This window comes from Phyllosticta capitalensis, assembly GCF_038381095.1.
Source record: "Phyllosticta capitalensis strain CBS 128856 chromosome Unknown BKA78scaffold_8, whole genome shotgun sequence".
Classification (NCBI taxonomy): domain Eukaryota; kingdom Fungi; phylum Ascomycota; class Dothideomycetes; order Botryosphaeriales; family Phyllostictaceae; genus Phyllosticta; species Phyllosticta capitalensis.
In genome coordinates this window covers 1448601-1476208 of record NW_027117446.1, presented here as the reverse complement: position 1 = coordinate 1476208, position 27608 = coordinate 1448601, and the positions used below count along the sequence as shown (strand labels likewise).

Below are 27608 nucleotides of genomic sequence, written 5' to 3'. Positions count from 1 at the left end.
GAGCCTTGCGCTTTTTGCGATTGATGAAATAGAAAACCCCCATTTCGCCGCATCCTACCAGTCTCTTCACAGTTGACCCCTGATTCAAAGTCAAAACAGCACCAAGAAAGAGTGAGATACAAGACGCTGCGTCTGCTGCAGTCTGCAAAAACCAAGATCCAAACATCCAAGAAGCACTCGACCATCCGACCCCTGGGCCATGCGGAAAGAGCGCCAAACCAGACGTCGACGCCGCGGCCGTCGTTCCTTCGACCGTCAAAGAGCTCTCAAGGCATTCCCCCCTCGCCCTCCATCCCGCCAAGCACGCGTCCGGGACCGTACTTATCACGCCAGCGCAGCATCTGGAACGCCTGCAGGACGCACTCGACGGCATACCGCTTGGCCGCGTCGCCATCGCCGGCAAACGCGTCTTCCTACGACGGGGACTGGACAGCGTCCCTCCAGATGACTATCTCGCTGATGTCGCTCGGCTGCAGGTCGCCGTCTTCGATGATGCTCCGCCGGATCCAGAAGTTGCCGCGCACGTGCGTGATCACCAGCGCGTCGTGTACGTAGCGCCGCTTGGGGGAGACCTCGGAGATCTCGCGGCTGAAGCTGTAGCTGATGCTGCGCTCGTCGGCGAAGGTTTGGATTACCTGGTTGTAAATGGGTTAGCGGTGGGCGTTCTGGGAGGGCGGAGGGTTGATGCGTCGGCCACTCACGCGCAAGGATGGCTGCTCGACGACTTTGAAGACTGACTGCGGCCGACGTCGTGGGCCTCCTGCCTGCGTGGTCGACGGCCCTGCTGGCCCTGCTGCGTCGTTTGGTCCTGCTGCACCGGCTGCTGTCCCGTCCGTCGAGCCTTGCGGCGTCATTTCCGCGCCGTCCGCTGAGCTGCCCGACGCGGACATGGCGTCGGCCCAGTCTTGCGTGACCTGGTCGCCGTCTGTGTCTGCCATGGTGTCTCTGAGTTCTGGGGAGGTGTGAGATGCGAGGTTGGAGGAGCTGGAATCTAAAGCTAGAGTAGACTGGAAGAGAGTGCAAGCGAAGGTTAAGATGTTGGCGTTGAAGATGTGCTATGGTTGCAAGAGTGAAGCTTGAATGTCATGCAAGACTTGAATGCTGAGGGGCTCACCTGGTAGCAGCATCACGACTGCCTGTGCTGCTTGCGCCTTCCCATCCAGCAGGTGGGCAGGAACCAACGACTTAAAACTTCGCCCACGCTCTTCATCCTCTCCCCCTCTTCCTACCCCAACACCTCGACGCTCATCCGACGATCACTCCTTGCTGTCCCCCGCTACCTAAGCCCTGGCCCTCTGCATACTGTTTCTCTCTCAACACCACCTGCACCCGCGATGGCCAACACCCAAGATGACAAGTCTGTCATTTTTGCAGGCTTTGGCGCCGGTGAAGCCTTCTCTCTAAGTCAGACCTCGCATCTGAGGAGTCATCAAAACTCTAACGCAGACAGCCGTGGAGGACCACTACCGCGCAGTGGCCAAGTCATTCGTCGAGGCCTCAGTGCCGGCGGCTCTGCGCCCTCTTGTGTTCCCTAGCTTCACCTCGGCGGATCAGTACTTTCGGTGGCTTTTGAAAGCCAACAGCTTCCGCATGCCCGACTTCAGAGGCACCTGTTCGCAGACTGCGTTCAAAGTCATCTTCAACGGTCTACTGGCGCAGCTCTTTACGACAGGCATCTTCCAGATCGAGGCCGCCATGGACATCAGGCCGGACCCGAAGCGTCGCAGCATCGCTACCGACCCAATTCCTGCCATTGATGCCGCTGGACAGCCGGACGGTCAGCCGGTACCGCTTGCGCTCAACGACGGCCAGAGACAAGAGCAAAGCGACGTTGAGAGGCAGCTGCGCGACGAGATGTTTCGGAAGGATCAGCGCATCCAGGTCCTTGAACGCCTTCTGAAGCAGAAGAACTCGGCGTTGGAGTTGGCAGAGGCCAAGCTTGCGGCTGTTGAGAGGGGCGAGCCGGCCATTATCGACCTGACGAACGAAGACGAAGAGCCTGCTCCTGCCACCCAACCTCGAGCTTCTGCTCAGAACCTTGGCCGATTCAATCCTCGGGTGCGAAGAGCTACACCGGCAGACAATCAACAGACACAAAGGACTGGAACGTCCTCAGGACCTGCGGCGAATACTCGAACCAAGAAGAGAAAGCAGGACGATGTCTTCAAGACAGAGCCCGAGGGCTAGAGAAAGGTAATGAGCTCTCAAACGTCCAAGTTTTCACTTTCTAATGACTCCTAGAGACAGAGAGACACAACGGACTCATCCATGATTCAGGAGGAATATGTCGAGTAGCGGCGTTTTGAAGACTTGCTGATCGGCGAAGGACTTTTTTCGTGGGCTTTGATGGAGCAAACATGGATTACCCGGGAAAGGGATATGGCTCGCTATCTTACTTTGCGTAGCTTTCGGGAGTTATCATACTACATGGCCGCGAGGGCAAAATGGGTCGGATTTGAACTCATGCTTAGCAAAGTCGCTCCAGTCCACTTTGGGCTCAAAAGGCAGTGTTTTCGAATCAAACGAGTTCCTTGTCGACTTACTTTTCATGCGAGTCCAAGAATATCGAATTTTGCAAGAAGTTGCTGAGCTGAGGGGCAAATCACGTGATGTGGTGATGAAAAGGGAGCTCTGGCTGAAAGTCTCTCTGATGGCAGCATCTTGTCAGGAAACAATTTGATCAAGCCTTTTATGCTTATTCGATGTCGTGCCGTCACCTGCTCGTACCCGCGTCACCAAACTCCACCCAATTTTTCAAATCAAAGTGAATCGTGCTTCCAGATAGGATGCCACGCCATCTGGGTATGTATTCAGGGGCTCGTCACGTGGCGTGGTGATCGAAAGGGACGGCAGGGCAGGCAGAAGTGTTTTCTCCGCGTCTCTTTTCCTACGTTCATCCTTTGCCTTATTTCCTTGCGCAGTCACGGCGGGATCAGGCGCCAGGTACCAGGTACCAGACATTCAGGGCACATGCAAGCAATCGTCATGATCACGATGATGGGAGTCGGAAGTGGTGGTGGTAGTGGTGTAGAGTGTGTGTGTGTGTGTGTGTGTGTGTGTGTGTGTGTGTGTGTGTGTGTGTGTGTGTGTGTGTGGCTAGCTAAACCTCCCGCATCTTCTTCTCCCCGTGCGAATCTCGTTCTGCTCATATCTTCCTTTCTGTCCGCCATACGCCGCCTCCTCGACTTGAGAATCCCGTCGCTGTCCCTCCGCCAGCGCCGTTTGTGTGCGCTTACAAAACCAAAAACCAGTTTCTCCTCTCCTCTCTTCGACTTCAACTTGCACCACACCAAAGCCCCAAAGTCCCTCCACCGCTTCCGCGCCACCCACGAAGCCTCCCGTTCAACTCATTCAACCCTCTTCGTCATCTCGCTCATCAGCTTCACTCCCTCCACCGCTTCCGCGCCACCCACGAAGCCTGCTCTGCTCTCCACGCCTCCGCCTTTCCTGAATTCCAAGCACCCTTCTGCGTGAGGCCTCCACCTCGTCCTTGTCTCTTCCCAGAATTCCATGTCCGAGCACCCTTCTGCTGAGGCCTCCACCTCGTCCTTGTCGCCTTGCCCTTTTCCAAGCACCCTTCTTCTGAGGCCTCCACCTCGTCCTTGTCACCTTGCCCTTTTCCAAGCACCCTTCTTCTGAGGCCTCCACCTCGTCCTTGTCACCTTGCCCTTTCCAAGCACCCTTCTTCTGAGGCCTCCACCTCGTCCTTGTCACCTTGTCCCGTGTCCTTGCACCCATCTGCTGAGGCCTCCACCTCGTCCTTGTCACCTTACCCTTTTCCAAGCACCCTTCTTCTGAGGCCTCCACCTCGTCCTTGTCACCTTGTTCCCTGTCCGAGCACCCTCCTGCTGAGGCCTCCACCTCGTCCTTGTCACTTTCCGTTCTTGATCTTTCTTGATCTTTTATTTCTTTTCGTCCTCGTCTTTCCGCCATCATACAGACAAAAACCAGAGCAGTAGCAGTAGCAGCAGACACCACGCGGACTCGGCGGGCACACACGGCAAGACGGGCTAGCACGGAGGTGATGCACCCAAACCTTCCGGCGCCGTTCTGCACTGTAGTAAGCCGCAGTCGTGGAGTGTACGAGCGTGTGTGGTGCGTTTTTGTGGAGGGTTGGTGTTTTTACTGTTTGCCCCAACGGTCGCTTTGCTGTCGTGTCTGTGTTTGCGTCTGTGTCTGTGTCTGCGTCCGATTCCTTTTTTTCTTTTTCCCTCCGCTGGGGCCGGTTGCCCTTCTGATTTTACCCTTTCCTCTTCTTGGAGGAGGGTTCTTGTTTTTTTATTTTTTTTGTTTTTTGTTTTGGGTGCGAGCGGACCTGCGTTGTCTGTCGGTTGTTTGAGAGAAGGGTAGAGGAGGTGACGAGACGACGGTAGGTCCGCCGCGACACGCAAAGCGCGCCTGTTTTTTGTCGATACGGCTGGAGGGGAGCCGGTGTTGTGTACCGCCGGTGCTGGAGGGGAGCACTTGTCAAGTGTCGTTACTGCTGGAGGGGAGCAGGTGTCGTGTGCCGCCGGTGCTGGAGGGGAGCACTTTTCAGATGTCGCTACTGCTGGAGGGGAGCAGGTGTCGTGTACCGCCGGTGCTGGAGGGGAGCACATTTCGCGTGTCGATGTCGTTTGTCGTCGATTCCGGGAGGTGTCGATTGTCCGGGAGAGGTGGATGATGGAGATGTATTTCGCCCGCAAGAAGGCCACGGCTGGTTTTACACCCAGACCGTGTAGTTTGTCTTGCGTGCGAGGGTTTGAAGCCAATGACAGGACGCACACAAGGAGCCACCGGTGGTTTTACACCCAGCCGATGTAGTCGGTCTTGTGTGCGCCTGTCATGACGTGTTTTTTTCTTTTTTTCTTTTTTTTCTTTTTGTTCTTTTTTGTGGTTTGAAGTAGAGGATTGTTTTTGTGATGTTTTGATGTGAAGATGCAGTTCGTCCTATGGCCGCCGGACTTCCCCATGTGCTCCCTCCCACTGCGTGTTGGGCTCCGAGGTACCCGTTGTTTTGTAAAATGGAAGTGGTGGAAAGCAGTGGGAGAATTGTAATGGAGCGTGGAATTGTTCGGGTAGTCGGGGCCTGGACGAACTGCAATCTTTGCGAAGCGCCAGCTCGTGTCGCAGCATTTCCTCGTTGCTCCGTCCCACCGCGTCATGGGCCTCCGAGGTGCCCAGCTGCGAAGAGCAGCGTGTGGAAGTAGTGGTAGGTGGACGCGGTGGGCAAATGTTGTTTGAGCAAGGAAAAGTAGTGGAATCCGTGGCCGAGAGCGTGCGGACGAGCTGGACAGGCTTCTTCGCCTAGGTTCTTGGTCGAATCCGGCCGTCGTCTTGAGTGACATTGTATCTTTGTACTGCTTTGTTTGAGAAACAAGCATGACGACGGCTGAGTTGTTTCTGCAAGAAGCTTGTGAGCACATTGTCCAAATGTTCGAGGACGGGAAGGCAAAGCTTACATTTGTGGATGACCAAGTCGTCCTGTATCCCAGGCTTCTGGAAGGTCTGAAGAACCAGAGGTTGAGATGGCCATGGTTGAGGTCTGTGTTGACGCTGGCTAGGCCGTCATCTACTCAGCTGAGCTGTGAAAAGACGACGGCCGGGTTTATCATGCTGTAAAATCGTTAACACGTGGTCCTGAAGACTCCCGGAAAGCAGCAAATGCGACACTTACAGTTTTGGGTTGACCATCTCGCCGGTATCTGGACTGCTAGCTCGCATGTAGATTTGGTTGAAGAGGATTCTGGACTGCTTGCTGTGGTTTTGACGGAGGTTTTTAATGAAGAGGCTCATCTTGCAGCCGTCGAAAGGCCGTGTTTTGATGTTTAAAGTGTGGAGTGTTTGAAGGATGATGAGCCTCAGTTGAGTGCTCCTGCTGCTACTGCCGCGAAGATCGTTGCAGTAGACTTTGTACGATGCTGCCAACGACTATGGGCAATGGCATATTGTGAGCCATTTCAGTGTGGAAGTATAAGCCCTTGTCGTCCTCGGAGAGCAGTCGGAAGGCTGGCCGGCCGGCGTTTGTGGAAGAAATTTGTAGTAGGAGTTTTTGCAAGGCGGCCAGCCATGTTGTTTGATGTTTGAAGCAGAAGCGGTGGTAGGAGAGCCGGCAGGCCACTCAGGTTGGTTGAAGAAAAGTAGAGAAAGTAGAGAGATGTACCAACCTGTTCTGGCAGATCCTGTTGCCAGGAATTTCTACGATGTGGCCAGGTATGCTCGCCGGCTCCGTGGTCTGGCGGATATCATTTTATTGTCCGGCCAGTCCGTCGGTAGTGGAAATGGTAGTTGTCCTCGGAGAAAGCAGCGGTCCAGGTAATCCAGTTGGTGGCAGTCCAGGGTGATGAAAGGTGTAAACGAAAAAACGAAAAACAAAAAACAAAAAAAGGAGAAGCAACTTGACGGTGTCGTCAAGTTGCGGGATGTTCGAGCGAGAAACGGTCGACTTGGGGAGCGGCTGAAACGTTGAGAAGTAGACGTAGAGAAGCAGACTTAGACAGGAGGATTGAAGGAACGCCCAGAGAGGGTGGGTGTTCGAAACAAAAGTCTGAAGGAACTTGGGTGCCCAACCAAGTTGCATTTCGAGCAAGCCGTTTGCCCAGATTGATAGCCAGCTGGAAATTGTGAGCCGCTCCGCCAAGTCGTAGAGTTTGGTCGTAACCAGTCCAAGATATAGCCCAAAAAGTCTTGAACTAGTCACTTGTTTCTCGCCCAATTTGGGCAAGACCCAGCAGCTTCTTTGGTGAAGGAGAGATGTTTGAAGCCGCAGAGTCTTTCACACCGCGTATGAGGAGTCGTCGTTGGAAGTTGTTTGAAGATGACTGTTGCCAGCGGTGACCATGATCGATGTTCAGAGAGCCCACTCCGAACAGTCGATCAATGAGGGCCCAAAAAGAGTTGGTGGCGGCTCCGTCGAAAGAATAGAGTTGATGACAACGCCGCCAGAGGTGACCACTGCAGGCAAAGCCATAGAGAGTGAAATAGCTTGATTGAGAATGCAGCAGCCAGCAGTGGTCGTAAAGACTTCTAGGTAGCCCAACCTAGTCATCTTCCTGCCCACCAGTCCAAGTAGAGGTTGTAGGACTAGCGTGCAAAGGTTTTGCCCAATGAAGTTCAGATCAGGCGAGGCAGCTCCGTCGAAAGGAGTTGTTGACAGCGCCGCCAAATGTAACCACCGCTGGCGAAGCTGCAGAGAGTGGAACAGCTTGTATTGAAAAACCAGCAGCCGGCGGTGGTGGCGAAAACTTCTAGGTAGCCCAACCTAGCAGTCTTCCTGCTCACCAGCCCAAGTGGAGATTGGAGGACCAGTGTGCACTTGCCTGATGAAGTTCGGATCAGGCGAGGCAGCTCTGTCGAAAGGAGTGGTCGACAGTGCCGCCAAAGAGGCCACCGCAGGCAAAGCTGAAAAGAGGAGTCCAGCGTTTGAAGAGTGCCCGTAGCCGGCGATGGCCATGAAGACTCACAGGTAGCCCAACCTGCTTGTCTTCAATAAATGCCCACCAGTCCAAGATGAGAGTTTGGGACCAGTATGCAAAAGTGCCTGAAACGAGTTTGATTCAGGCGTGGCAGCTCCGTCGAATGAAGAAAAAGTTATCGACGATGCCGCCACGGGGAGAAAGCCGAAAGCAAAGCTGCAAAAAGGAGAACAGCATCGAGTAGCTGACGGTAGTCGTGAAGACTTCAGAGGAGCCCACCTCGTTGTCTTCGTTGAATGCCGATTAGTCCGAGATGAGTTAAAGGACCTGTCAGCAAGTGCCCGATGAGAAGAGAATCAGGCAGCCGCTTCGTCGACCAAAAGTGGAGAGGTCAACAAAGCTGCGTGGTGAAGAAGATGCCCAGTTGGCGTCGCTTGCAAGGCCGAAAAGAAGATGACCATATTGTAGAGGTAATGCGAGCGAGGAGCCATGACGACGACCAAGTCGCCCATGTAGGTCGTTGTCGTGTCGTCAATCGGTCCAGCGTAGAAGAGGAGCCAGACCAACCGACAGCGTCCAGAAAAGAAAAGAGGTGCCAGACGCGTGTTTCGCGATGAAGGAAGCGCGAATGCCGAGCGTGCCGAAAGCCCAGAAACCGACACGTCGTGTTGAAGCCCGCAAAAGGGAGAGATACAAGCCTCAAGCACAGCGCCCGAGTCGTCGAAAAGTAGAGAGACGATCGAAAGCCTAGGGTGGCTCCAGAGTCAACCGCGAAAAGTAAGAATTGCGGGACAGGTAAGCCGTGAGTGCCGAGCATGCCAAAAAGCCCAGAAAAAGCATGCGGCGATCGAAGCCTGAAAGGAGGATACAGGCCGCAATCGGAAAGCCACAGTCGTCGAAAAGTGGAGACAACTGCGAATGCCCAAGGAGGCTCCAGAGTCAACCGCAGAAGAAGTAGAATCGCGGGACAGTCGAACCAAGCGCCATGAGTAGTGAAGCGCAGAACATGCAAAGCCGCCCAGAAGTGCATGTCGTGTTGCAGCCTGAAAGAAAGAGTGATACAGGCCACAATCAAAGAGTACTTGTCATCGAAAGTAGTGTGACGACTGTGTACCCAAGGTAGCTTCGAAGTCGACCGCGGAAGAGGGATGCGGGACAGTAAAGCCAGCGCCTTGAAAAAAGCGCGAAACCATGATGCTGGAAAACCCAGAACCAGCGCACATGATCAAAAGCCCGCCGAAGAAAGAGTAGCAGGCGCGACAACCAGGTAAAGTGGTCCCGGTCGTCAAAAGCAACTAGTCGAGGTCGTTGTCGTTTTCCGAAGAGAGAGGAGAGTCCGAGAAAACAGTAGAGTTAACAACCGCGCGAATAGTAATCGTCGTTCGAAGAGAGAGTGATCGACGAAATTGAGCAAAACCCATAGCTCGTAGGTTGGACGCGTCAATGGAGAAGCGACGAGTCCGTCCGTAGCGAAAGAGGTGCCACAGAAGAAGAGGAATACAGGGCGCGAACAACCAGACCATCGATGGAGGAGTAATGGCCACTTGAAGTCGGAGGAGCGGGGCGTCGAATGAGGAGAGCAACGACCACCAGCCCAAGAGAGAATGACTCCAAAAACGGTTGAAAACGCCTGTAAAACGCCACACGGCCACTGAATGTAGAAGAGGTGCATCCTGTGAAGTAACGAGACCAGAAAGTCCCAGGCAAGCAGGTAGAATCGGCCTACGTGTCGGTGCGAAGATGAGGAGCAGTCGACGGTAGGGAAGAAGCCGAAAAAGTGAGACCTGCAATGCCATTGCCGCGTAGCAACCAGCAGTGTACAAAAACGAAAGGAAAGTCGTAAACCCGCCGAGATGAAGCTCAAAAGGATGTAGAGCCTGCCCGAAAGAAAACCACAGACCGCGAAGTGAGTGCTCGAATCAGCCACGTCGTCGAGAAAGGTCGAAACTACTGGAAAAAAGCTGAAGAACCGAGCATTCGTAGGAAGTCCGCGCGGTCAAGTTCGATTCAGGGTGCATGAAAGCTTCTCGTAAGGTCGTACAAGTAAATCCGGATTGTGAAACTCGACTCGAAAGTGGAACCACGACCTCATCAAAAGGCAGAGGAGGAGGTGGCCAAGGCCATCTGCTGCTGAGCTGCAAGATACACGTCTTCTGGCAACAGAGACTACTTCGCTGCACGTAATGTGCGCTTTCGCCACAAGCGCCTGACGGGAAAGGGCAAGTATCTGTAGCTGACGACAACGAGCAAAGACCGAGAGAGACCACTTCTGTGGTGTTCCGAGATTTCGAGGGTGGTTTTGTATAATCCAGTGGTGTGTTCGCACATAAAAACAAGAAAGAAACAGCGATGTTCGCTTTTTTATGGGTTTTCGTGTTCTATAAAAGAACTTCTTTCCGTGTTTTTTTGGGTTTTGTGCCGGAATTCTAAGATCCGGAGGTGCGAACGTACGGTCCCATCCGCGGGGATCTGTGAGCGTTGAAGAGACCACAACACCAGTTCGCCCAAACTGTGTCATGGTAGATCTCTTACGCCTTGTCCAAGTGCAGGTTGTGCTGGTCCCCCTGCACAGGAACCGCGCTGAAGGTCCAAGACGACGGTGGTCCACTACCGTGCCAAGGTACCTTGCGCTAGGAGCGATCGTACGGTCCCGAACGCGAGGATCTGAGTGCAAGTTGTGCTGGCCCCCTTGCACAGGTGCCGTGGTTAGAAAGGAATCCGATGGAATGAGTGAGATGGTCTTATGAACGACCAGAGGGAGTTCACTCGCCAAAAAGACCAAAACACGATGGACGCTGTTCAAGGACAGGACATGCGACACGGCGGTCCGCAAGGTGCTACGATGTCGCTAAAGGCCACGCGCTCAAGCCAAAATGAAGGGCCACAGTCCGGAGACTGCTGGAGGCGAGCAAACCGAGTCCTGTCCAGGTGTTGCAATCCGATTCCGTCGGGAGGAACATCTTTAAAGAGGCGACCTCATTGCCTCTTGTGAGGAGGAGGGGCTGTCCGGGAGGAGTCGACGAAGGGAGCTGGGGCTGCGGTGAGATGTGAGGACATTCTGGTGGGCGTCCTCGTTACCCGATGCGAAGAGGAGGGACTTTCCGGGAGGAGTCGACGATGGGGGCTAGGGCTGTTGCGAGGAAATTCTGGTGGGCGTCCTCTTTACCCGCGGGGTCGATATCCACAAAGCATGTTTTCAGTCGTGTCCGACCGAGTGATACTCCGGAAATCCGAGAAGAAGGGCCAGGAAAAAGACAAAGGGAGAGAGAGAAAAGAGGAGAGCAAAGAAGGAGAGGACATCCACGGATCAATAGTCATCGTAGTAATCTTCCTCCTCGTCCACATCATCATCATCAGAAACGGCATCCTCATAAAATTTGAGCCTCTCGTTGAGGTCCTTGATGATGGCGTCCTTTTCTGTCTCCAGATTGGTCATGTCCTTTGTCAGGGCCTCGATGAGCTCATCGCGCTGCTCCAGCTTCTTCTCCAGCTCGGCCACCGCCTCTGACTTCTTCTTCTCGACAAAGAAGTTCGGCACGGTCGAAGCATCGGCATTCGACGCAGAGTCCGAGGGCTGGTCTTCGTCTACGTCGTCGCCGAAGTCGGAGTCGTCGAAGCTTTCGTCGTCATCGTCGTACTCGCATTGGTCGGCCTCAGCCAACTCCCTCAGCAGGCGGCCGTTTTCAGAGTCCAGCTGGGTGACCTCCGCATTTGCCGCAGCCAAGTCCTTCTTCAGGGCGTCGATGGTCTTTTCTTGTGCTGCATGGTCTTCCTCGGCCTGGGCAAAGGCCTTGCGAAAGCGAGCACAATCAGACTGCAAAGTCATGATCTCCGCGTCCCTCTGGCTGCTGATCGCGCCGTTGGCAATGGCGTCCATGTGCCGCTGTTCTTCGAGGGCCTCGTCCAGGGCGGACTGCAGCTGCTTCGCCTTTGACTCCGCCTGCTCAGCACGCTTCCTCGCTTGGTCGATCTCAGCCTGCGAAGGCGAGGTCTGCGCGGCGGGAGAGGCGTGGAGACTGAGCTGCTCGACCTGGTGGACGAGCTGGGCGTTGGTCGTGTTGGCATCCGAGAGCTGTTGGAGAACAGTGGAGAGGTTAGCCTCCGCAGAGCTAACCCGAGACTCCATCTGCCTGTACCGCTCATCGGCTGAAGCAAGCTGCGGGAGGAGACTGGCACCCTGGCCGCGAAGGTTGTCGTTTTCCAGCTGAAGGTCGTGAACGAGCTGCGAGAGGCTCGCGACTTGACCGCGGAGAAGGGCGTTGTCGTCGACGAGGGCAGCGTCGGGCGAGGGCGAGGGCGAAGGCGAGGGGATGGCGGCGGGGGAAGGGGCAGGGGCAGGATCCTGGACGATGGTGGAGGGCGAGGCAACGGTGGGAGCACCGGCAGAGCATCCAAGAGGGCAGCAGGGGCACTCGCACTGGCAACAAGAGTTGCGGCGTTTGAGTTCCTCTTCCAGGCTGGTGACCTGAGCCTTGAGCGCGTCTCGTTCCTCCACGACGTTGTGACGCGCCGCTTCAGATTGTTCAAGACGGCTCTCGGCCCTTTCACGAGCGACCTGGTACCGGTAGGATTGATCTTTGAACGCATCTGCCTTTTCGTGGAGCTTTGCAGAAGAATCCTCTCTCTCGCGATTGAGGTCCTGCAGCTTGGATCGGAGCTCCACGATGGTGAGTTCCCTTTCCATCCGTTCCTGGCGGGCTATCTCCAATTTCCATTCGAACGCGTAGGCGGACTCGTCAGACGAGACCGAAAGCATCTCAATGTGGGCGGGCAAGGCCGACACAGCTGAGAGCTGGTCCTCAAGAGTCTTGACGTGGTCCTGGGCAGCAAGCTTCTCCGAGACGTGGCGCTGAAGATCCTGAGAGCCGCACTCATTGAGTCGTCTCTTCAGTTCTTGGACTTCGGTCTTCAGGCTCAGACGCTCACCGAAAAAGTGCTGCATTGCCAGCGAGTCGAAAATGTCGCAGTCCATGTCCTGGGGGCGTTTGGCGGCGAGGGCGTGGAGGGCGTTCCGGTACTTCGAGGCCTCTGCCATGGCCTAAGGCTCGTTCTTGCGGCGCGAGCGCTCAGACTTCTCGCGGCGGGCGTACTCGGTTTCCCAGTACTTGGCGCAGGTCCGAGCCGAGGCGAGATCCCTTTCCAAGGTGTCCTTGACGCGGCTGCTGGCGAGAGACAGCTGCGTGTAGGCAATGTCCTTGTCGAAGGCTTCCTGGGTGAGTCGAGTGACGTCGGCAACAAGGCTGGCGACGAACGCATTGAAGTACGTTCGCAGGCCGAGGGTTTCCTTGCGCAAGTCACTGACCTGTTCCGTAAGATTGTCGTGCTGCGAGGTGGGCAAGAGGGATTGGAGGCCTTGCCACAAAGCGAGACACTTGCTCTTGGCTAACGTGAGTAACCAGACGATGGCGAAGAGAACGAAGACCAGGAGTCCGGGCAAGCGAAAGACGAGGAGAGAACCGGGGAGAGAGGCGAAAAGACTGAGGGAGCGAGGACGCTTCATGGGATCCTTCACGATCTGGAGCATGGTGGACCACACACCCCAGACCGCGGCCGAAACGGAAAAGAAAAAGAGGTAAAGGGCGGCGCCGTTCACGAAGGCTTCCGTCCAAGAGGAGGGCGAGACGGCGAGGGCGAGGAGGAGAGAGAAGAGAGCGACCATCATGTCGATGGCAGCCCAGAAGGACTGCGCAGCAGGCATGATGACGATGAACCTGATGGAGGGAACGATGCGGGCGGTGGGCGATTGCGGGCGTCGTTCGGGTCGATCAGTGTTCGGTGAAGAGGAGAGGAGAGGATCTGAAAATGAGGAGGGTTTTGGAACAACAGAGTGCGCACAGACCACCGTTGTGAATATCGCCCGGGCTGGCTGGTGGTGGCAGGCAGGCGATAGGCGAGTGTGCGGTTACCGTGTGGTTGCCATGTGCCGACAGACCGACCAATCCAGCACAGCGACCCGGAGGGCGCGCGCAGCAGTGATGTACATTGGTGCAGCCTTTGCAGACATGTCTGATGCTTTACTCTTTATTGCAGCAACATGGCTGCTTCGAAGTTGAGTATACCCTCCAGCCTGAAGCCGGAGATGGCTGATTGGACGATTAGTAGTCTCGACCAAGCCCAGATTCCACGGTTCGATGAGACGGAAAGATACGCAACTCGACTCGAAATCGTTACGAAAGGCGGACTCAAAGAGACACTCAACTTACTTGCAACCATCCTGCTTTCCGTCTACTGGCTTTGACTGCTGGGGCAACAACACCGGTCTTTCAAGTCGCGGAGCCCATCCAACAACAATACAACATAGGAGGCCACTTGTACGCGGGTGTAGGTCCGCCTGAAGAGGTTTGGGATTGGTGGATAGCAGAAAGCCACACAGGACTCCCTTGGCAATCGGCCAAGATATACTTGTGAATAGCATGGGAAGTGTTAAGAATATACAAGAACTGCAGCGTAGCACAAATGTGGCGCCAAATGGCCCGGCTTTTGAACGATTCTAGTCGATTCCCAAACTTTCTCGTTTGATGTAGCCATGCCTCGTGTTGTTTGCACCAAGGAAGCACTCAAGAAAAGATCAAACACCAAATTACTTTGGCCATGGTTGCTGGGGTTTGCCGACGATAGGAACAACAGAAAGCATGGACTGGACTTGTCTTTGAGAAAAGGAAAGAGGGACTTTGCTTTGAAAGCTTTCGATGAAATACAACAGCACGGAAAAGACGACTTTGACTGAGAAGAAGAGACGTTGAAAGGCTCGAGTCCCTGGCGTATCCACAGATCATCGCCAGCATGGAAAGACGAGCGAGTTGCTGGGCATTACACTCGCAGCACGAAAGGGACGTAGCGTTGGCATTGATGGCGACGTTTGCTCTTGGGCCGATCGTATGTACAAGCAAGATCAGCCTCCAGTCGCGGGAAGCGGGGAGCCCATGGAGCCACTGTGGGTGGCGAAAAAAATTGCCAATCCAAAAATCTCTGTCACTAACTCAGAACGCGTAGAGGCATGGAGTGTTCAAGCGCTTGATGCTTTGAACATAGAGGAAATATTCTCTGTTAATGGGTAGTTACAAGGAGCATTTAAGCACTTACGTGTGAGTGTGCGACGACTTTGAGCTGAGGTCAAGTTGAGTCTCTTACATCACCTACTGTGGAGCTTTCAAAGGTGTCGACTAAACATGTTGCGAGCAGGCGAACGTCGTTGGAATGAAGTGCGGTGGAAATTAGACTCGCCGCTAAGCCCTATCGGGCTCGGCGCGATGATGCAGGGATCGCCCCAGTGGTTGACGACCCGCGCGTTCAAGACTTCCTTGCCCTGAACCGCTCCAGTCGCTCCAACACCCCGCTTTCTCCCTCAACATCACCTCTCGTCGCCAGCAATTCGTCGCAATCATGGCCACGGGCGCTCCTCACGGCGAGGCCGCTGCCTACTACCAACAACCGCCGCCCGCTCCGCAAAACGGCTACGACAGCAACGGCCAGAAAGAGTACCCGCAGTATGGCGCTCCTCCTCCACCTCAGTACGGTCAAAACTACGGTCCTCCGAACGGCGCGGACCCCAATTACGCATACAGCGAGAAGCCCACATTCGATCAAGCATTCAAAGTCGATGCGCCAAAGTGGAATGATCTGTGGGCAGGGATTCTGGTAATCGGCCCGCGCCCACCGCGCTCTACGTCGTAGATGAACAACAACTGACATTGCGACAACAGTTTCTCATCGTGTTTGGGGCATACGTCGCGGTGTCAGGGATAGCGCTCCAGGGCTACGGTGAGTGCGGCGCGCGGCGATTGAGGTTCCAATTTCGGGAGAGAATGACAAGCTAACGCTGTCTTTCACTAGCGGCAACCCACGACTTCAACGGCGGCGGCATCTACGGTTCGCAAAACGATTTTGGACTTTCCACAAACACGATAGTGCTCTTCATCTTTTGCCTCTGTGTCGCCATCGTCTTCAGCTACAGCTATGTGTGGCTGGCGCGCGCCTTTACAAAGCAATTTATATGGATCACCGGCATATTGAATATCATTTTCGGCTTCGTAACGGCCATTTACATGCTGTCGCGCCATTACTGGTCGGGCGGCATTGTCTTTCTAATTTTTTCGATATTTACTGTGGTCTGCTTTATTAGGTATGTGCTGCGCTGAATGATTACGATAGCTCCCTAACAGATGTTTAGTTGGATAAAAAGGATTCCCTTTAGCGTTCTGATGCTGCAGACCGCCATCGACGTATCAAAGAATTATGGCCACGTCTACCTTGTCAGCGCTTTGGGTGGTCTCTTTGCAACAGCCCTTGGAGCATGGTACGCAACGTCTCTGGTGTCCATCTACGTCAAGTACGAGCCGTCTAGCAACAACGATGCCTGTAACACAGGAGCTGGCGGCTGCGGCAAAGGAAAGGTGATTGGCCTGTTGGTCTTCATTACCTTTGCAATGTACTGGATTTCCGAGTGGCTTAAAAACACGATCCACGTCACAATCTCCGGCGTCTACGGCTCGTGGTACTTTTGCTCTCAAAACTTCCCCAAGGGTGCCACCCGAGGCGCGTTCCGGCGCGCGACAACCTATAGCTTCGGCAGCATCTCGTTCGGCAGTCTCGTCGTCGCGATTATCAATTTCCTCAGACAGCTGTGCAGCGTGGCGCAGCAACAGGAGGCAGCCCAAGGTAACCTCGTCGGCACAATCCTCTTCTGCGTTTTGGGCTGTTTTATCTCGATTTTGGACTGGGCAGTGCAATTCCTCAACCGCTACGCTTTCTCCCACATCGCGCTGTACGGAAAACCCTATATTGCGGCGGCGCGTGACACCTGGCGCATGATCAAAGACCGCGGCATCGACGCGCTGGTCAACGAGTGCCTGATCGGGCCCGTCCTCAGCATGGGCGCAGTCTTCATTGCCTACGCGTGCGCGCTGCTGGCTTACCTTTACCTCATCTTCACCAGCCCGGCCTACAACGCGAATGGCGAGTACACGGCCGTCGTTGTGGCGTTTGCGTTTGTCATTGGCCTGCAGATTTGCCACGTCTTTACCACGCCGCTCAGTTCTGGTATCGACACGATTTTTGTTGCGTGTGCGTGGGATCCGGAGGTGCTGATGCGGGACCACCCGGATTTGTATGCCCGCATGGTCTCTGTGTATCCGCATGTGCAGCAGGCGATTCATGCGTAGGTGATAGACACGGGATTCTGTGGGTTGCTGGGCGGTATGGCGCGAGGGAAACATTTCAATATGATTGTCAGGGGGGCAACACGGGTAACGCGAAACGAAACGAAAGGCCTCAACGTTTTCCTTCGGCTTGATATACCCAGGGACACATACAATTGGAGCAGCCAAGACCTGGCTGGGGTTGGGACGGCACGACGAGGCTTTTGTATCATGACTTTTCTTGTTTTCATTCCCCTCCTGTCTTATTGGCTTTGTGATTTCCGTATACCAGCGATCGGCGCACGCAAGCAAAGAGGATGCGCTGTTTTGATAATTGGATGGGATGGGAGAGCCCAGGGTTGTTATTGATTCCCTTCGTTTTGCTTCAACTTGTGTAGTTAATTAATGCCTCGAAAGCGACCAAGCAAGCGTGCTTGCATTGACAGCACTTCGCCCTCGCTGAAATACCATACTCCCATCTTTCGTCTTCGACTTTCGCATACATGGGCGCGTTCAGCTTGAGCTATCTTGCTGATGCCAAGGATTAGGAGCCTCGATTTACCGATGGTCGCTCCTAAATGCCCCTGTGTGTTCGCATAGACTCGAGTGCTCAATCCAGCAACCTGGGACACGAAGAGCGAGTGCCAGGCTCTGGTGCAAGGGAGGGAGTCCATGATTGAATTCTCTGAATAATGTGCGCACTGATATCTTTAATCTTTCTTACGCTCGAAGTGGAAGGAAGATGTCAAAGGATGGATTTTGTGGACTCAGTTCCGCTTTTGCTTTCGCAAGCTCAATAGTTTCAACGCAGGAGGATGGTAATCTTCGCCGGGTGCATATGCACAGAGAGATGGCTAATTTTGCTATCATAGGGAGTTGCAAAAGAAGTGGCGAATCCAAGGCGGTGCGAGATGCTTGAATGCTCCTTATGGTCATCTAAGATTTTGTCATTTTACGACTCAAAATTCAAGACTCAAGGCGTACACAGGGACTGATCAATTGCCCTACCTGCCCAACACTTAAACATTTAAGCTCAAATATGGATAGCTTCAGGGAGCATTCGAGCACTCCTCCTTGCCTTGGATTCGCCACTTCTTTTGCGACTCCCTCTGCCCCCCTCAAAGTGCCCGCCCACCACCCCGCATCCCTGTTTTCGCAGCAGTTTTAGCACACCCTTTATAGAACCAGCTGCCACCAAAAAGGGTGTGAGGAGGGCGAAAAACGGGAGAGCGAGACACAAATCAAGTCCGCCTTTATGGAAGGTGCTTGTGTAAGCGGCCATTTGAGTGGTTGTGAGCGTGGACCCCTGACCCCTTGACTTCACCTGTTCGTAACACCAGGCAGTGAGTGGAAGCCCAGAGTATAAGGGGAGCTGTATCATAGACTTCTTTCATTGATTCATCAACATAGATGACGCACTACCATCCAATCATCCAACCTACGCCGTCCATACGCATTTAAAACTGCTTAATCTCCCTCGTGAACCTCGGCGGACTCTTGAAAAACCGACTCCTCGTCTTCTCATCCCTCGCTCCGTCTTTCCAATACTCATACTCCATCCACGCATTTTCCGGCATCTGCGCCTCCGTCGCCGCAATCCAGTTGCCCAGCTCCGGCGCCAGCGGAATGACGCCGGTTTCCAGGACGTACTGATCCCAAAGTTTGAGCAGCTCCTGCAAGCGCTCGGGCTGCTTGTCGGCGAGGTCGTGCACCTCGCCCGGGTCGGCACGGAGGTTGTAGAGCTGCCATCGCTCTGGGCCTTTGGGTTTGGGTATGTAGACGATTTTCCAGTCGCCCTTGCGGACGGCCGCGCGGCCGCAGGTTTCCCAGCCGTTGACGAAGTCTTCGGCGTGCACGCGCTCGACGGAGCTGGACCGCGCGAAGGGTGCCATGCTGGCGCCGCGCATGGGGACGACTTCGCGGCCGTGGAACGAGGGTGCCGGGTGTTTGACGCCCGCCATGTCGAGGATGGTGGGCGCCAGATCCATGACAGTTGCAAACACGTCCGTGATGCTGCCGGCACGGGAGGAGTCCTGGTAGCCCTTGGGGAACTGCGCGACGAAGGGCACGCGCACGCCGCCTTCGGTCGTGTACGCTTTGTAGAGTCGTGATGGGGCTGTCGCGGCTTGGGCCCACCGCGGACCGTACCAAATGAAAGAGTCACCGGCGCCCAGGTTGTCCAGCGCGTTGTTGTAGTACTTTTTGAGATGGCCGATCATGGAACCTTGAACGATTGGGTAGGCTTCGTAGGCAGCACCTTCGGCTCCATTGTCCGACATGAAGCAGACAAAGGTATTGTCCAGCTCGCCCGTTTGTTCGAGGTAGTCAACCACTTTGCCGACATTGACGTCAATTACTTCGACCATGGCGGCAAACACTTCCATTGCGCGGCACGACTTGGCCTTCTCCTCGGGCGTCAGCTCTTCCCACTCCTTGACTTCGTCCGCAACGACTGGGTGCGGCTCCACGTCTTGCGCGACCATGCCCAGGTCCTTGAGACGCTGGAGACGCTTCAGGCGCAGCGCATCCGGGCCGTCGTCGTACACCCCCTTGTACTTTTCTATGTACTCTTTGGGCGCCTGGAGCGGCCAATGGGGGGCAGTGAAGGGGAAGTATCCAAAAAAGGGGCGCTCGTCCTTGGACTCGTGCCTGTCTTTCAAGTACTGCAGCATCTTGTCGCCGTAGCCGTCACTGCTGTACCAGCCCTCTGGCAGCTTCTTGACGTACTCGCCATCCTCGGAGTGGAGAGCAATGAAGCTCATGGTCATGAACTCGGGAATCTGGTCAGGTTTTTCCAGCTGCGGTTCGTATGCATAGTGGTTGGAGCAGGCGGGCAAATGGGCAAACGATCTTTCGAATCCGCGGGCTTTGGGGGATCTCTCAGGGGTGAGTCCCAAGTGCCATTTTCCAGAGAGCAGTGTCAAGTATCCGTTGTCCTTGAGGATCTCTGGCAAGGCGGCCACGCGCTCGTTCAGATAGCCCTCATACCCCGGCATCCCTCTTTGAGGGGCTGTCGACATGCCTCCCTCGGAATTCGGATCATTCTGACCACTGATATTCGTCCACTCAATCAAATTTCCAAGACCAGCAATATGGTGGTCGGTGCCAGTCATGATCATGGCGCGCGAAGGCGAGCACGCCGCAGCAGCGTGAAAATCAGTGAAACGCACGCCATTGGCTGCGAGCTTCGCAATGTTGGGCGTGTTGATTTCGCCGCCAAAGGGTGCTGAAGAAAATACCAATCAGCGTGGGTTCGGCGGTGGTCCGCATGACCTTTCGACTTACCAAGATCGCTGAATCCGAGGTCATCAGCGACAATGACCAGGAAGTTGGGGCGCTTGTCTGGAGCCATGATTGGGTGTAGAAAGGGAGGGAGTTGGAAGTGACTAGCCAAGGCGTCGCGTGTGGCTATCTATATAGGAGGGGTCAAGGAGGGGGGAGCTGCGAAGCCGGCGCGCATGGCGATTACGACAGCTTCTTTGGGCAGCCCCCACAAGAGTGTATCATGTAGAAGGGATGCGCAGGCGGTCAGAACAATCGTTCGATGGGTGGTTGTCGTTGTTTGGTCGCCCCGAAAGGTCACGGGTGGTGCGGGGATCTCCCGCATACTGCGCGCCTGGACCCACAGGGGGTGTTGGACCGTTGGATCAGGAGATGGGAGAAAGTGTTGGACAAAGGTTCTTTGAGGTCAGAGAGCGGTGACGTGGATTCGGCGAGACGTGTGGTTTTATCTTCAATGGCATCATGGCATGTTTGGCGGAATGGCGTGCTCCAAGGTGTTTGTGTCTTGGCAGTGGGATCAAAACGCGGGGTAGTGGTAGCACCAGAATTGCTGCAAGGGGAATGTTAAGCGAATGTCGCAACTGGGCTTTCCCATCACAACATCGAGAGCTGACGTCGTTCTTGTCGTTGCTCAGCTCATGACTGCCAAGGTGCTTCCGCATTGGGCAGCCTATATCCGCGCAGACGCCATGTTCACGTTTGTTTCGTCCTTGTACCCTGATGCCGCCGCCACAATCCATGCACCCATCATCTACGCCGCCGGCCGCTTAGGCTCTGCCTTGTTGTTGCATTCCTTATTTATTCCCGGGCCCGGCAGGTTTGCGCTGAGGCGCCCCTGTTGTTGCCGAATCGTCGTCTCACCACCATGACTACCCTCGGAGACTTGAGGGCCTACTGGCTCGCGCAGTTGTTTGTATGGGCGGATTTTTGTTCGGCTACGACAGCGGAATCATTGGTGAGTTGCTCCGAGGCTCTGTCCGCGCTACTGGACCGTTGGACTAACACGCGTAGGTGGCGTCCTGACCTTCTCGACGTTCGAAAACGACTTCGACTTTACCAAGAAGCAAAAGACTCGGATATCCTCGCTATGCGTCTCATTGCAGCAACTCGGCGCCTTTGTTGCCTGCTTCTTCGTCATCCCATTTACCCATCGCTTCGGGCGGAAGAGTACAATTTTGCTATCTTCGGTCGTCTTTTGCATTGGCGCAATGCTTCAAACCGTCCCTTCGAAGAGCCTTGCGTGCTTCTACGTCGGACGAGTCATTGCTGGACTTGGGCTAGGCACTATGACCTATTGCGTCCCAATGTTCAATGCTGAAATGTCTCCAACCCATCTGCGTGCCAGATTAGGTTCTTTCTTTCAGTTGTTCTACACACTGGGTAAGTGATGGTTCCGTCGTGTTGGCCAGCCAAATCAGTTTGGTCCCTTCTTGAGAGAATCAATGGTGGAATTTGATTCGCAACATTTCCAGGATGCAGGCGTTGCTTCCTCGTGGGGAGACACATGCCACACAAGCCACGTGGAAATAGATAAGGACCTTACTAACACTCCCAGGCATCTTTACCTCCTACTGGATCGACTACGGCGTCCAAAATAATATGGCCAACTCGGGATCACGACAATGGCAGATACCCGTCGGACTGCAAATACTCTTTGCAGGCCTGCTCGGCATTGGCGTACTTACGCTTAAAGAGAGCACGCGCTGGTTGGCCAACCAAGATCGCTACGAGGAAGCCCTTGCCAGCCTTGCCTGGATCCGCGCGGATGATGGAGCCAAGACGGCACAAGAGATGGCAGAGATCCGCGCATCGATCCAATACGAGCGCCAGGAACGGGCCGGCCTCACTGTGCAAGGTAAATCCTATTCATCCAGACTCTCCTCTCGTGAACCCTGTCAACTGACTAGTTGCCCAGAATTCTTTCAGTGGCCAGTCCTGAAGCGCATGATTGGAGGCTTCACGGTGTTCCTTGCGCAACAAGCTACGGGCGCCACTGCCTTTGCTTATTATGGCCCGCAGTACTTTTCCCTTCTGGCTGGTGGCAACGAAACTCGCTCGCTGTTGCTTACAGGCATCTTTGGCGCCGTCAAAGTCTTTGCCTGTGGGCTCTTTGTCTGGCTGGCCGCCGACCGCTGGGGTCGCAAAGCTAACTTGACAGTTGGTGCACTAGGCATGGCTGCCTGCCAAATCGTCACTGCGGTCGTTGTCAAAACGCGCCCCGCACCGAGCGATGGTAGCGTTCCCCCCAGCAGCAAAGCCACAGTTGCCCTCATCTACCTCTTCGTCATGATCTACAATTCGGGCTGGGGCCCCCTTCCTTGGCCGTATGTCAACGAACTGTACTCAATTCGCCACCGAGAGGTTGGTGTTGCGGTGGCTGTATCCTCGCAGTGGTTGTGGAACTTTGTCTTCACGATAGCGACCCCCTACATGATTGACGACATGGGCTGGGGCACCTTCCTGCTCTGGGGCCTCTTCGACGTCGTGATAGCCATCGGAACTTTCTTCTTTGCCCATGAGACCAAGGGGCTCACCCTCGAGGAGGCGGCGCACCCCGAACTCTTCACTGACCCGGCAAACAACAAACTCGACCACGAGCGCGCCGTCTCCCGTGACGGCAGCAGCAGTGGAGTTGGAAAGACGACTGATCGAGTTCGAGAGAGGGGTGTCGATGCTCGGGTCGACTGAGTATGATCTTTCTCAGGGGGTGTTTCTGAGGGCGCGGTAGGGGAACGAAGGGTGAGGGAGGTACGTGCCATTGAGGGGTTAACTTTTACGATGATACCACCATGAAATCCTCGATCTTGTCTTTATTTCTTGAAGTAAGTGGTTCGTGGTTCGTGATGCGCGGTCGGCAAGTGCCCGTCCTTGCCTGCTCCCACAGTGGGTCGCAAAAGAAATGGTGACTCCAAAGTAGTGCGAGATACTCGAATGCTCCCTGTAGCCATCCTTTCACAATCTTAAACGTCCAAGTCATTAGGGAGCAAGGTGTTTGATCACTCCCTGTAGCCATCCTTTTACAAGCTCAAACATCCAAGTCATTAGGGAGCAGGCTGTTTGATCACTCAGCATCGTTGTTGCTGGAAGGCTCGTACTTGATATCGACCATCAAGTGAGAAGTCTATTCTGGCGTGGCTCGCTCATGGTGGTGGATGGAAGGCAATAGTACTAGATACTGCATGGTGTTGGCCTCATCTACCATGCAACCGCGCAGCGCGCTCGAGGGCCGAGAAGATCCATGCGTGCGTGTAGCTCTTTGGTCAGGCCGCTCCGGCTCAGTACTCTATTGTCCAAGTTGTAGCAAAGATGCAGCCTGTGCCGTGAAGTACCTAGCAGCCCATGGCCGCGAAACAAGCGCTTGAGAACCTTTCCGGCGAATTGTAAGTGCGTGCGACCTATGTGCAGCCTTGGAGTCATGGACATTTATCGTCCGCGTTCTACATTCGCCCGACTATCTACGATTGAAGACACCAGGGGAGATATAGCCAGGATGCGACCATTCTACGGGCTGGAAACCCTTGCTGAGAAAACCTGACCTCACTCTGGTATTGGCTGGAGTAAAGCGTAGATTCGTCGATTTATGGATGCGCTGTGTTGTTCCTGATCAAGGTACTCTGAACAGCCTCAGTTGAAAGCTCAAATAGGTAACTGTATCCTCCTTCCGCGCTGTTGAAGCTTAGAGCTACCACAATTTTGAGCCGGCCCCTTAGTTCTCTTGCCTCTGTGATTGATGCAAACCCGAGAAATTTCTGGAGGGCCGCGTCGAGCTGTGATGGAAACATGAGCGGTAGCAGCCTAGAATGTTGTTGACCAGTAGAAGCAGGATGACTTCGTGGGCTCGTCAATCGGTGCGCGCAGATCCATTTGAGGGTATCTTCGACCTTTCCGCAATCTTTAGGTGATCTTCCTGATGAAATCTCCATCTTTGCCTCGTGCACGCGACCAATTCCACAGGCACGCTCCTGATCCTGAGGCACTCCAGAGCACCTGCCAAACTGCCAAACTGCCACTCGCAACTGCCGCGCCGCAACCCAAAAAGTGCCGCAACATGCTTGCGCCACCCAAGTCGCCAGCTCAGATCTAGACGCAGGTGCCCGGTAGATCATGCCACGCCATCAGGCGGCGTGCGTGAATAGAGCCAGCCAGCCATCTAGCCAAGCGCCAGGTCAATGCAGGGGTTGCACCAATCCTCCACCCTACCTGCGGCGCAACCCACTCCCAGATTTCCGTCCGTCCGTCCGGCCGACGGCCGAGGGTCGACCGGTCACTGAGGTGTTCTTTGCACCGCCTCATCTCGCCACGCTCTTGTTTCGCCTTGCGCTGCTGCGCTGCGATGCACGCGCTTGGGCCGAGTGGCCCCTGAGACATTAAAGAAGCAAAAAAGCAAAAAAGGGAGCTACTTGCTGTGACTAAAGGATTGCAGGGGTGTGTGTGGACGAGAAAAGTCACATCATGGGTTGGAGAGATGAACGTCGAGAATATTGTTCAATTGCAGGCACCGCTGCGAGGTCAAGGTCTTCGGGGCATGGAGGTCTTGATGTTGGTGCCACGCTATTTGGTATGAACAATGATTTTGAGATTCTTTTCGCGGAGGGGAAAAAAAAAAAAAAATTGTGTACTATTGCGGATGCTAGGGCACGGAATCTTTGATCTGTTGTTGGAGTTGCTGAAGGGGAGGCTTGCGAAGAGAAGTGGGAAGAGCGGGCGAATGCCGACAACTCCATCTCTTACAGCACAGTCTCCTCGCCTCATGACGAGAGGAGAGCGCGCAAAAGCTAGCTCAACCGAACAATTGCATTGCTTGCTTTTCCCTTGTTTCCATACGGTGCTCCAGCTTTGTCTGTTTCTTTGTCCTCCCAGAAACAAGTGGAGTGAAAGCGGGAGGTGGTCAAACGGGCACAGAGACAGAAAACAGAACAGACATATGTAGTATGCAAACATGTACAGTAGGTACCGGTAGTCGGTACCATGAGACGCGTTTTTGTCTACTTCATCCACTCCACCTTACCCCATCTTGCGGCTGGACTTCTTGCGCAGCGACTTGAAGCGCGTGCGGATCGCCCGCCACCGCGGCTGCTTGCCATCTGCCCCGACCTCTTCCTCACCCTCGCCCTCTGCCTCGCCGTCCCACTGCGGCGGCACTGCTGCGGCGCGGGCTGGTGCTCCTCCAGCGCGTCCAACGCCTGTACTTGCCTTCGTATCATTCCTCTGCAGTGTAGCGCCATCAGTTTTTGATTGAGGGTGGTCCGACGTGGAAGACAGGGTATGAGAGAGGCTTTCGGAGTTGGTGGAGGGACCAAGGAGGGAGAGCGGAGGAGGTGAAGGAGGCAGTGTTGGTTGTGTTTGGGGCGGAGAAGGTGGGGGAGGAGCTTGAGACTGGAGAGCTGGAAGAGGCCTTGCATTACCTACGGCTGGAGGGATAGAAGATGTCGTTGGCGCGGCGGCGGTGGTGCTCGACGAGGAAGTGGCTTCGGGTTCCTCTTGCTCTGCGGTCTGTTGACGAGGACCAGATATGGTCAACGAACTCGAGCGCGATGCCGTGGCCGACGCTGCATTGGAGCGTGGTGCCGTACTGGCGAGAGACACGGAGCGCGTCGTTGGGGCCTTGGAGCCAGTAGGGGAGAGAGTCGGGCTCGGACTGAGGAGGTGCGTAGGCGCCGTTTGTGACCATTCGTCGTAGTCAGCACCATAATCAGGCAAAGCCCGATGCTGAGTCTGCTGTTGCTGAAGGGGTGCATAAGGACTCGGAAGAGGGCGGTGCGGTCCTTCGGCCTCGGTCCAGGGGCTTGGGTTGGGTGTGTCTTGCAAGCGGAGCAAGCGAAGATACGCGAGCATGTCATCGGTGGCGGCGTCTGGCTGGCCTTGGTCTGTACCCGAGGGTGCGGCGGCTGGGTCCACTGCTGTGGGGGCCGGTGGAGGTGATGGGCTGAGTGGCTTGTCAGATACGGAGCTGGAGTCGAGCTCGGTAGTTTTGAGAGTTGGCGTTGAGGGTTCCACCAGGCTGGTTGCTTTTTCGAATGGTGCCTCCACACTTGACACTGGGACGTCGCGGCTGGCATTCTCCTCAGCCGGCTTGAGGGTTTCAGCAAGACTCTGATTCTCAGCCGGGATTTGCGCTGGTGAATCATCCACTGGCTCAGAGCGCGCCGATTGATACTGGTCCACTTTCTCTGGAGTTGTATCTTGCGGGTGCTCAGACGTGGAAGGGGCTGGAGCCTTGTCGATATTGGTCGGAAGATCTTCCGAGATTTCTGGGGCTGACTTTGATTGCTCGACTCCCTCATCGACCGGAGCGGGAGGCGTGACATGCTCATGTTCGACCTTTTTCTCGAGGTCCATCGCCGGGATGCTGAGACCAGAAGTCGCATCCTCAACCTTGACCTCTTCTGCATCCTCAATATACGGTGACTTGTACGTCTTGCCAGCCTTGGGAGTCTCTTGCGGCTTGCCTTCAGCCTCGCTTACACGATCATCTGCGTATACAGAGCTGGCGGGCGTGAAGGGCGGCGCAGGCTCAGCACGCGACTCTGTTTGCTGTGACCAGATGGACGTACTGCCCCATTGCTCTGTCGGGGAACTGGGCACGTGCTCTTCGGCGGATGCTCCTGCAGTGGTTTGGGGGACTTTGGTGTTTTCTTCGACTTGCTCCTGTTGAGCCTTGGGATCTTCGGGAGGGGCTGGGCCGTCATTTTGCTGGTTCGCTCTGTTGACGATTTTGACGTTTGATTGAAGCTCTTGCTGCCGGCGGAGCTCTTCTGTTGAGATTTTCATCTCTTTTCTCGACAATGTAATCTCCAGCGCCCTCATGTGAGGAGGTATCCTTCCTTGGAGGCCATTGTCGTCGCGGTCAAAGTACAGAGCCCAGAGGTCTGGCTCCTCCTCGACTGCCACGAACCCTTCCCATCCATCGAATGTCAATCTTCGGTCTTGTCGTGTACAGTCAAAAGGCCCTGTGAGGTTTGGCTCTGCATCAATGCGCACGCCATACTTGACTTGGTACGTATTCTTGTCGATGTAGATCCAATTGAGAATCGGCGCAACCTGCGTTATGGTGCTGACGACGCCTTCATACTTTGCGTCGGGGAAAGGCAGATAGTATCCGGTGAATGGATGATGTCCCTCGGTCGTAGGACTCCCAGTCTCGATCCAGAGCTTAAAATGATCAGCAATTGTCTCCACTTGGAGGAATGTACCAACCCGAGAGTCTTTCAACACAATCTGGCGGCCGTCAATGGCTCGCCCTCTTCTCGACAGCGAGAGGCATCCAACGACCAGATGACACCGGCGAGCACGATGCTCCTCGCGTCTCTCCTTCTGCTGACCTTGTCGAATTGCCTCTTGAGTGCCCAACATTCCAGGACAAATGCTGAGGGCCAAAAGCATAGACACAACCATGAGGACGGCGGCAAGAGGAGCAGTTTGGGTAGTTGAAGATGGAGCGGTCAAAAATAACTCACATAGCACGTCGAACAGTATGTCGGTCGAACGGATGGCGTGGTCATGCAGCAGTGTAGATGAGCCAGGCGCAGGGCCGGGATGGGTGCACCAGGACAGTGGAGCATGGCTTGGACGTGGTCTGATATTTTGTTAGGGCGTCGAATCTAGGCGAGGCAGCTGCAAGCAACGAAAATCCTTCGCGTGGTGAATCCCAGGAGTGGTCTGACAGCTGTGCGCAAGGTTGTGCATGTCTTCTGCAAGGCCCGCGCTTGTGTGCTGCGCGGCGGGAGACGGGACGGTCCGCAAGGCCAATCATCGCTCGCTTCCCCCAAGTTCGTTTTCCAACACCATGGCCACG

General features: G+C 54.9%; 10 protein-coding genes across 10 annotated transcripts; 3 read left to right on the top strand and 7 right to left on the bottom strand.

The window, feature by feature from the left end:
* Positions 1-122: 122 nt before the first annotated feature.
* Positions 123-982, bottom strand: BKA78DRAFT_345675 (uncharacterized protein; the record flags this gene model as incomplete). The annotated part of the gene is made up of 2 exons (XM_066890501.1): positions 123-635; positions 702-982. Coding segments are annotated over 2 exons (592 nt in total), but the record flags the coding sequence as incomplete, so codon positions are not given.
* Positions 983-1450: 468 nt separating this feature from the next.
* BKA78DRAFT_381761 (uncharacterized protein) lies at positions 1451-2506 on the top strand. Its single transcript, XM_066893021.1, has 2 exons — positions 1451-2193; positions 2242-2506. Exon 1 carries the CDS (start codon positions 1591-1593, stop codon positions 2185-2187), a length of 597 nt encoding a protein of 198 aa, XP_066742092.1. The 5' UTR covers positions 1451-1590; the 3' UTR covers positions 2188-2193; positions 2242-2506.
* Positions 2507-3351: 845 nt separating this feature from the next.
* BKA78DRAFT_297852 (uncharacterized protein) lies at positions 3352-3933 on the bottom strand (the record flags this gene model as incomplete). Its single annotated transcript, XM_066886822.1, has 1 exon — positions 3352-3933. One exon carries the CDS (start codon positions 3931-3933, stop codon positions 3352-3354), a length of 582 nt encoding a protein of 193 aa, XP_066742091.1.
* Positions 3934-4784: 851 nt separating this feature from the next.
* On the bottom strand, positions 4785-5515 carry BKA78DRAFT_297851 (uncharacterized protein; the record flags this gene model as incomplete). The annotated part of the gene is made up of 2 exons (XM_066886821.1): positions 4785-5382; positions 5442-5515. The coding sequence occupies 2 exons, from the start codon at positions 5513-5515 to the stop codon at positions 4785-4787; spliced, it is 672 nt and encodes a 223-aa protein (XP_066742090.1).
* Positions 5516-10701: 5186 nt separating this feature from the next.
* Positions 10702-12366, bottom strand: BKA78DRAFT_355035 (uncharacterized protein; the record flags this gene model as incomplete). The annotated part of the gene is made up of 1 exon (XM_066891834.1): positions 10702-12366. The coding sequence occupies one exon, from the start codon at positions 12364-12366 to the stop codon at positions 10702-10704; it is 1665 nt and encodes a 554-aa protein (XP_066742089.1).
* A 66-nt stretch (positions 12367-12432) lies between these two features.
* BKA78DRAFT_355034 (uncharacterized protein) lies at positions 12433-13092 on the bottom strand (the record flags this gene model as incomplete). Its single annotated transcript, XM_066891833.1, has 1 exon — positions 12433-13092. One exon carries the CDS (start codon positions 13090-13092, stop codon positions 12433-12435), a length of 660 nt encoding a protein of 219 aa, XP_066742088.1.
* Positions 13093-14703: 1611 nt separating this feature from the next.
* BKA78DRAFT_320737 (duf580 domain-containing protein) lies at positions 14704-17005 on the top strand. Its single transcript, XM_066888969.1, has 4 exons — positions 14704-15032; positions 15098-15155; positions 15228-15516; positions 15565-17005. Exons 1-4 carry the CDS (start codon positions 14778-14780, stop codon positions 16553-16555), a joined length of 1593 nt encoding a protein of 530 aa, XP_066742087.1. The 5' UTR covers positions 14704-14777; the 3' UTR covers positions 16556-17005.
* Positions 17006-17824: 819 nt separating this feature from the next.
* On the bottom strand, positions 17825-20067 carry BKA78DRAFT_320735 (alkaline-phosphatase-like protein). Its single transcript, XM_066888968.1, has 2 exons — positions 19817-20067; positions 17825-19757 (listed from the first exon to the last, which is right to left on the bottom strand). Exons 1-2 carry the CDS (start codon positions 19881-19883, stop codon positions 17989-17991), a joined length of 1836 nt encoding a protein of 611 aa, XP_066742086.1. The 5' UTR covers positions 19884-20067; the 3' UTR covers positions 17825-17988.
* A 394-nt stretch (positions 20068-20461) lies between these two features.
* BKA78DRAFT_178709 (MFS sugar transporter-like protein) lies at positions 20462-22544 on the top strand. The gene is made up of 4 exons (XM_066883376.1): positions 20462-20768; positions 20825-21193; positions 21369-21668; positions 21729-22544. Exons 1-4 carry the CDS (start codon positions 20729-20731, stop codon positions 22499-22501), a joined length of 1482 nt encoding a protein of 493 aa, XP_066742085.1. The 5' UTR covers positions 20462-20728; the 3' UTR covers positions 22502-22544.
* Positions 22545-24883: 2339 nt separating this feature from the next.
* On the bottom strand, positions 24884-27352 carry BKA78DRAFT_178670 (uncharacterized protein). Its single transcript, XM_066883375.1, has 3 exons — positions 27011-27352; positions 25219-26965; positions 24884-25021 (listed from the first exon to the last, which is right to left on the bottom strand). The coding sequence occupies exons 1-3, from the start codon at positions 27206-27208 to the stop codon at positions 25014-25016; spliced, it is 1953 nt and encodes a 650-aa protein (XP_066742084.1). The 5' UTR covers positions 27209-27352; the 3' UTR covers positions 24884-25013.
* Between the last annotated feature and the right edge of the window lie 256 nt (positions 27353-27608).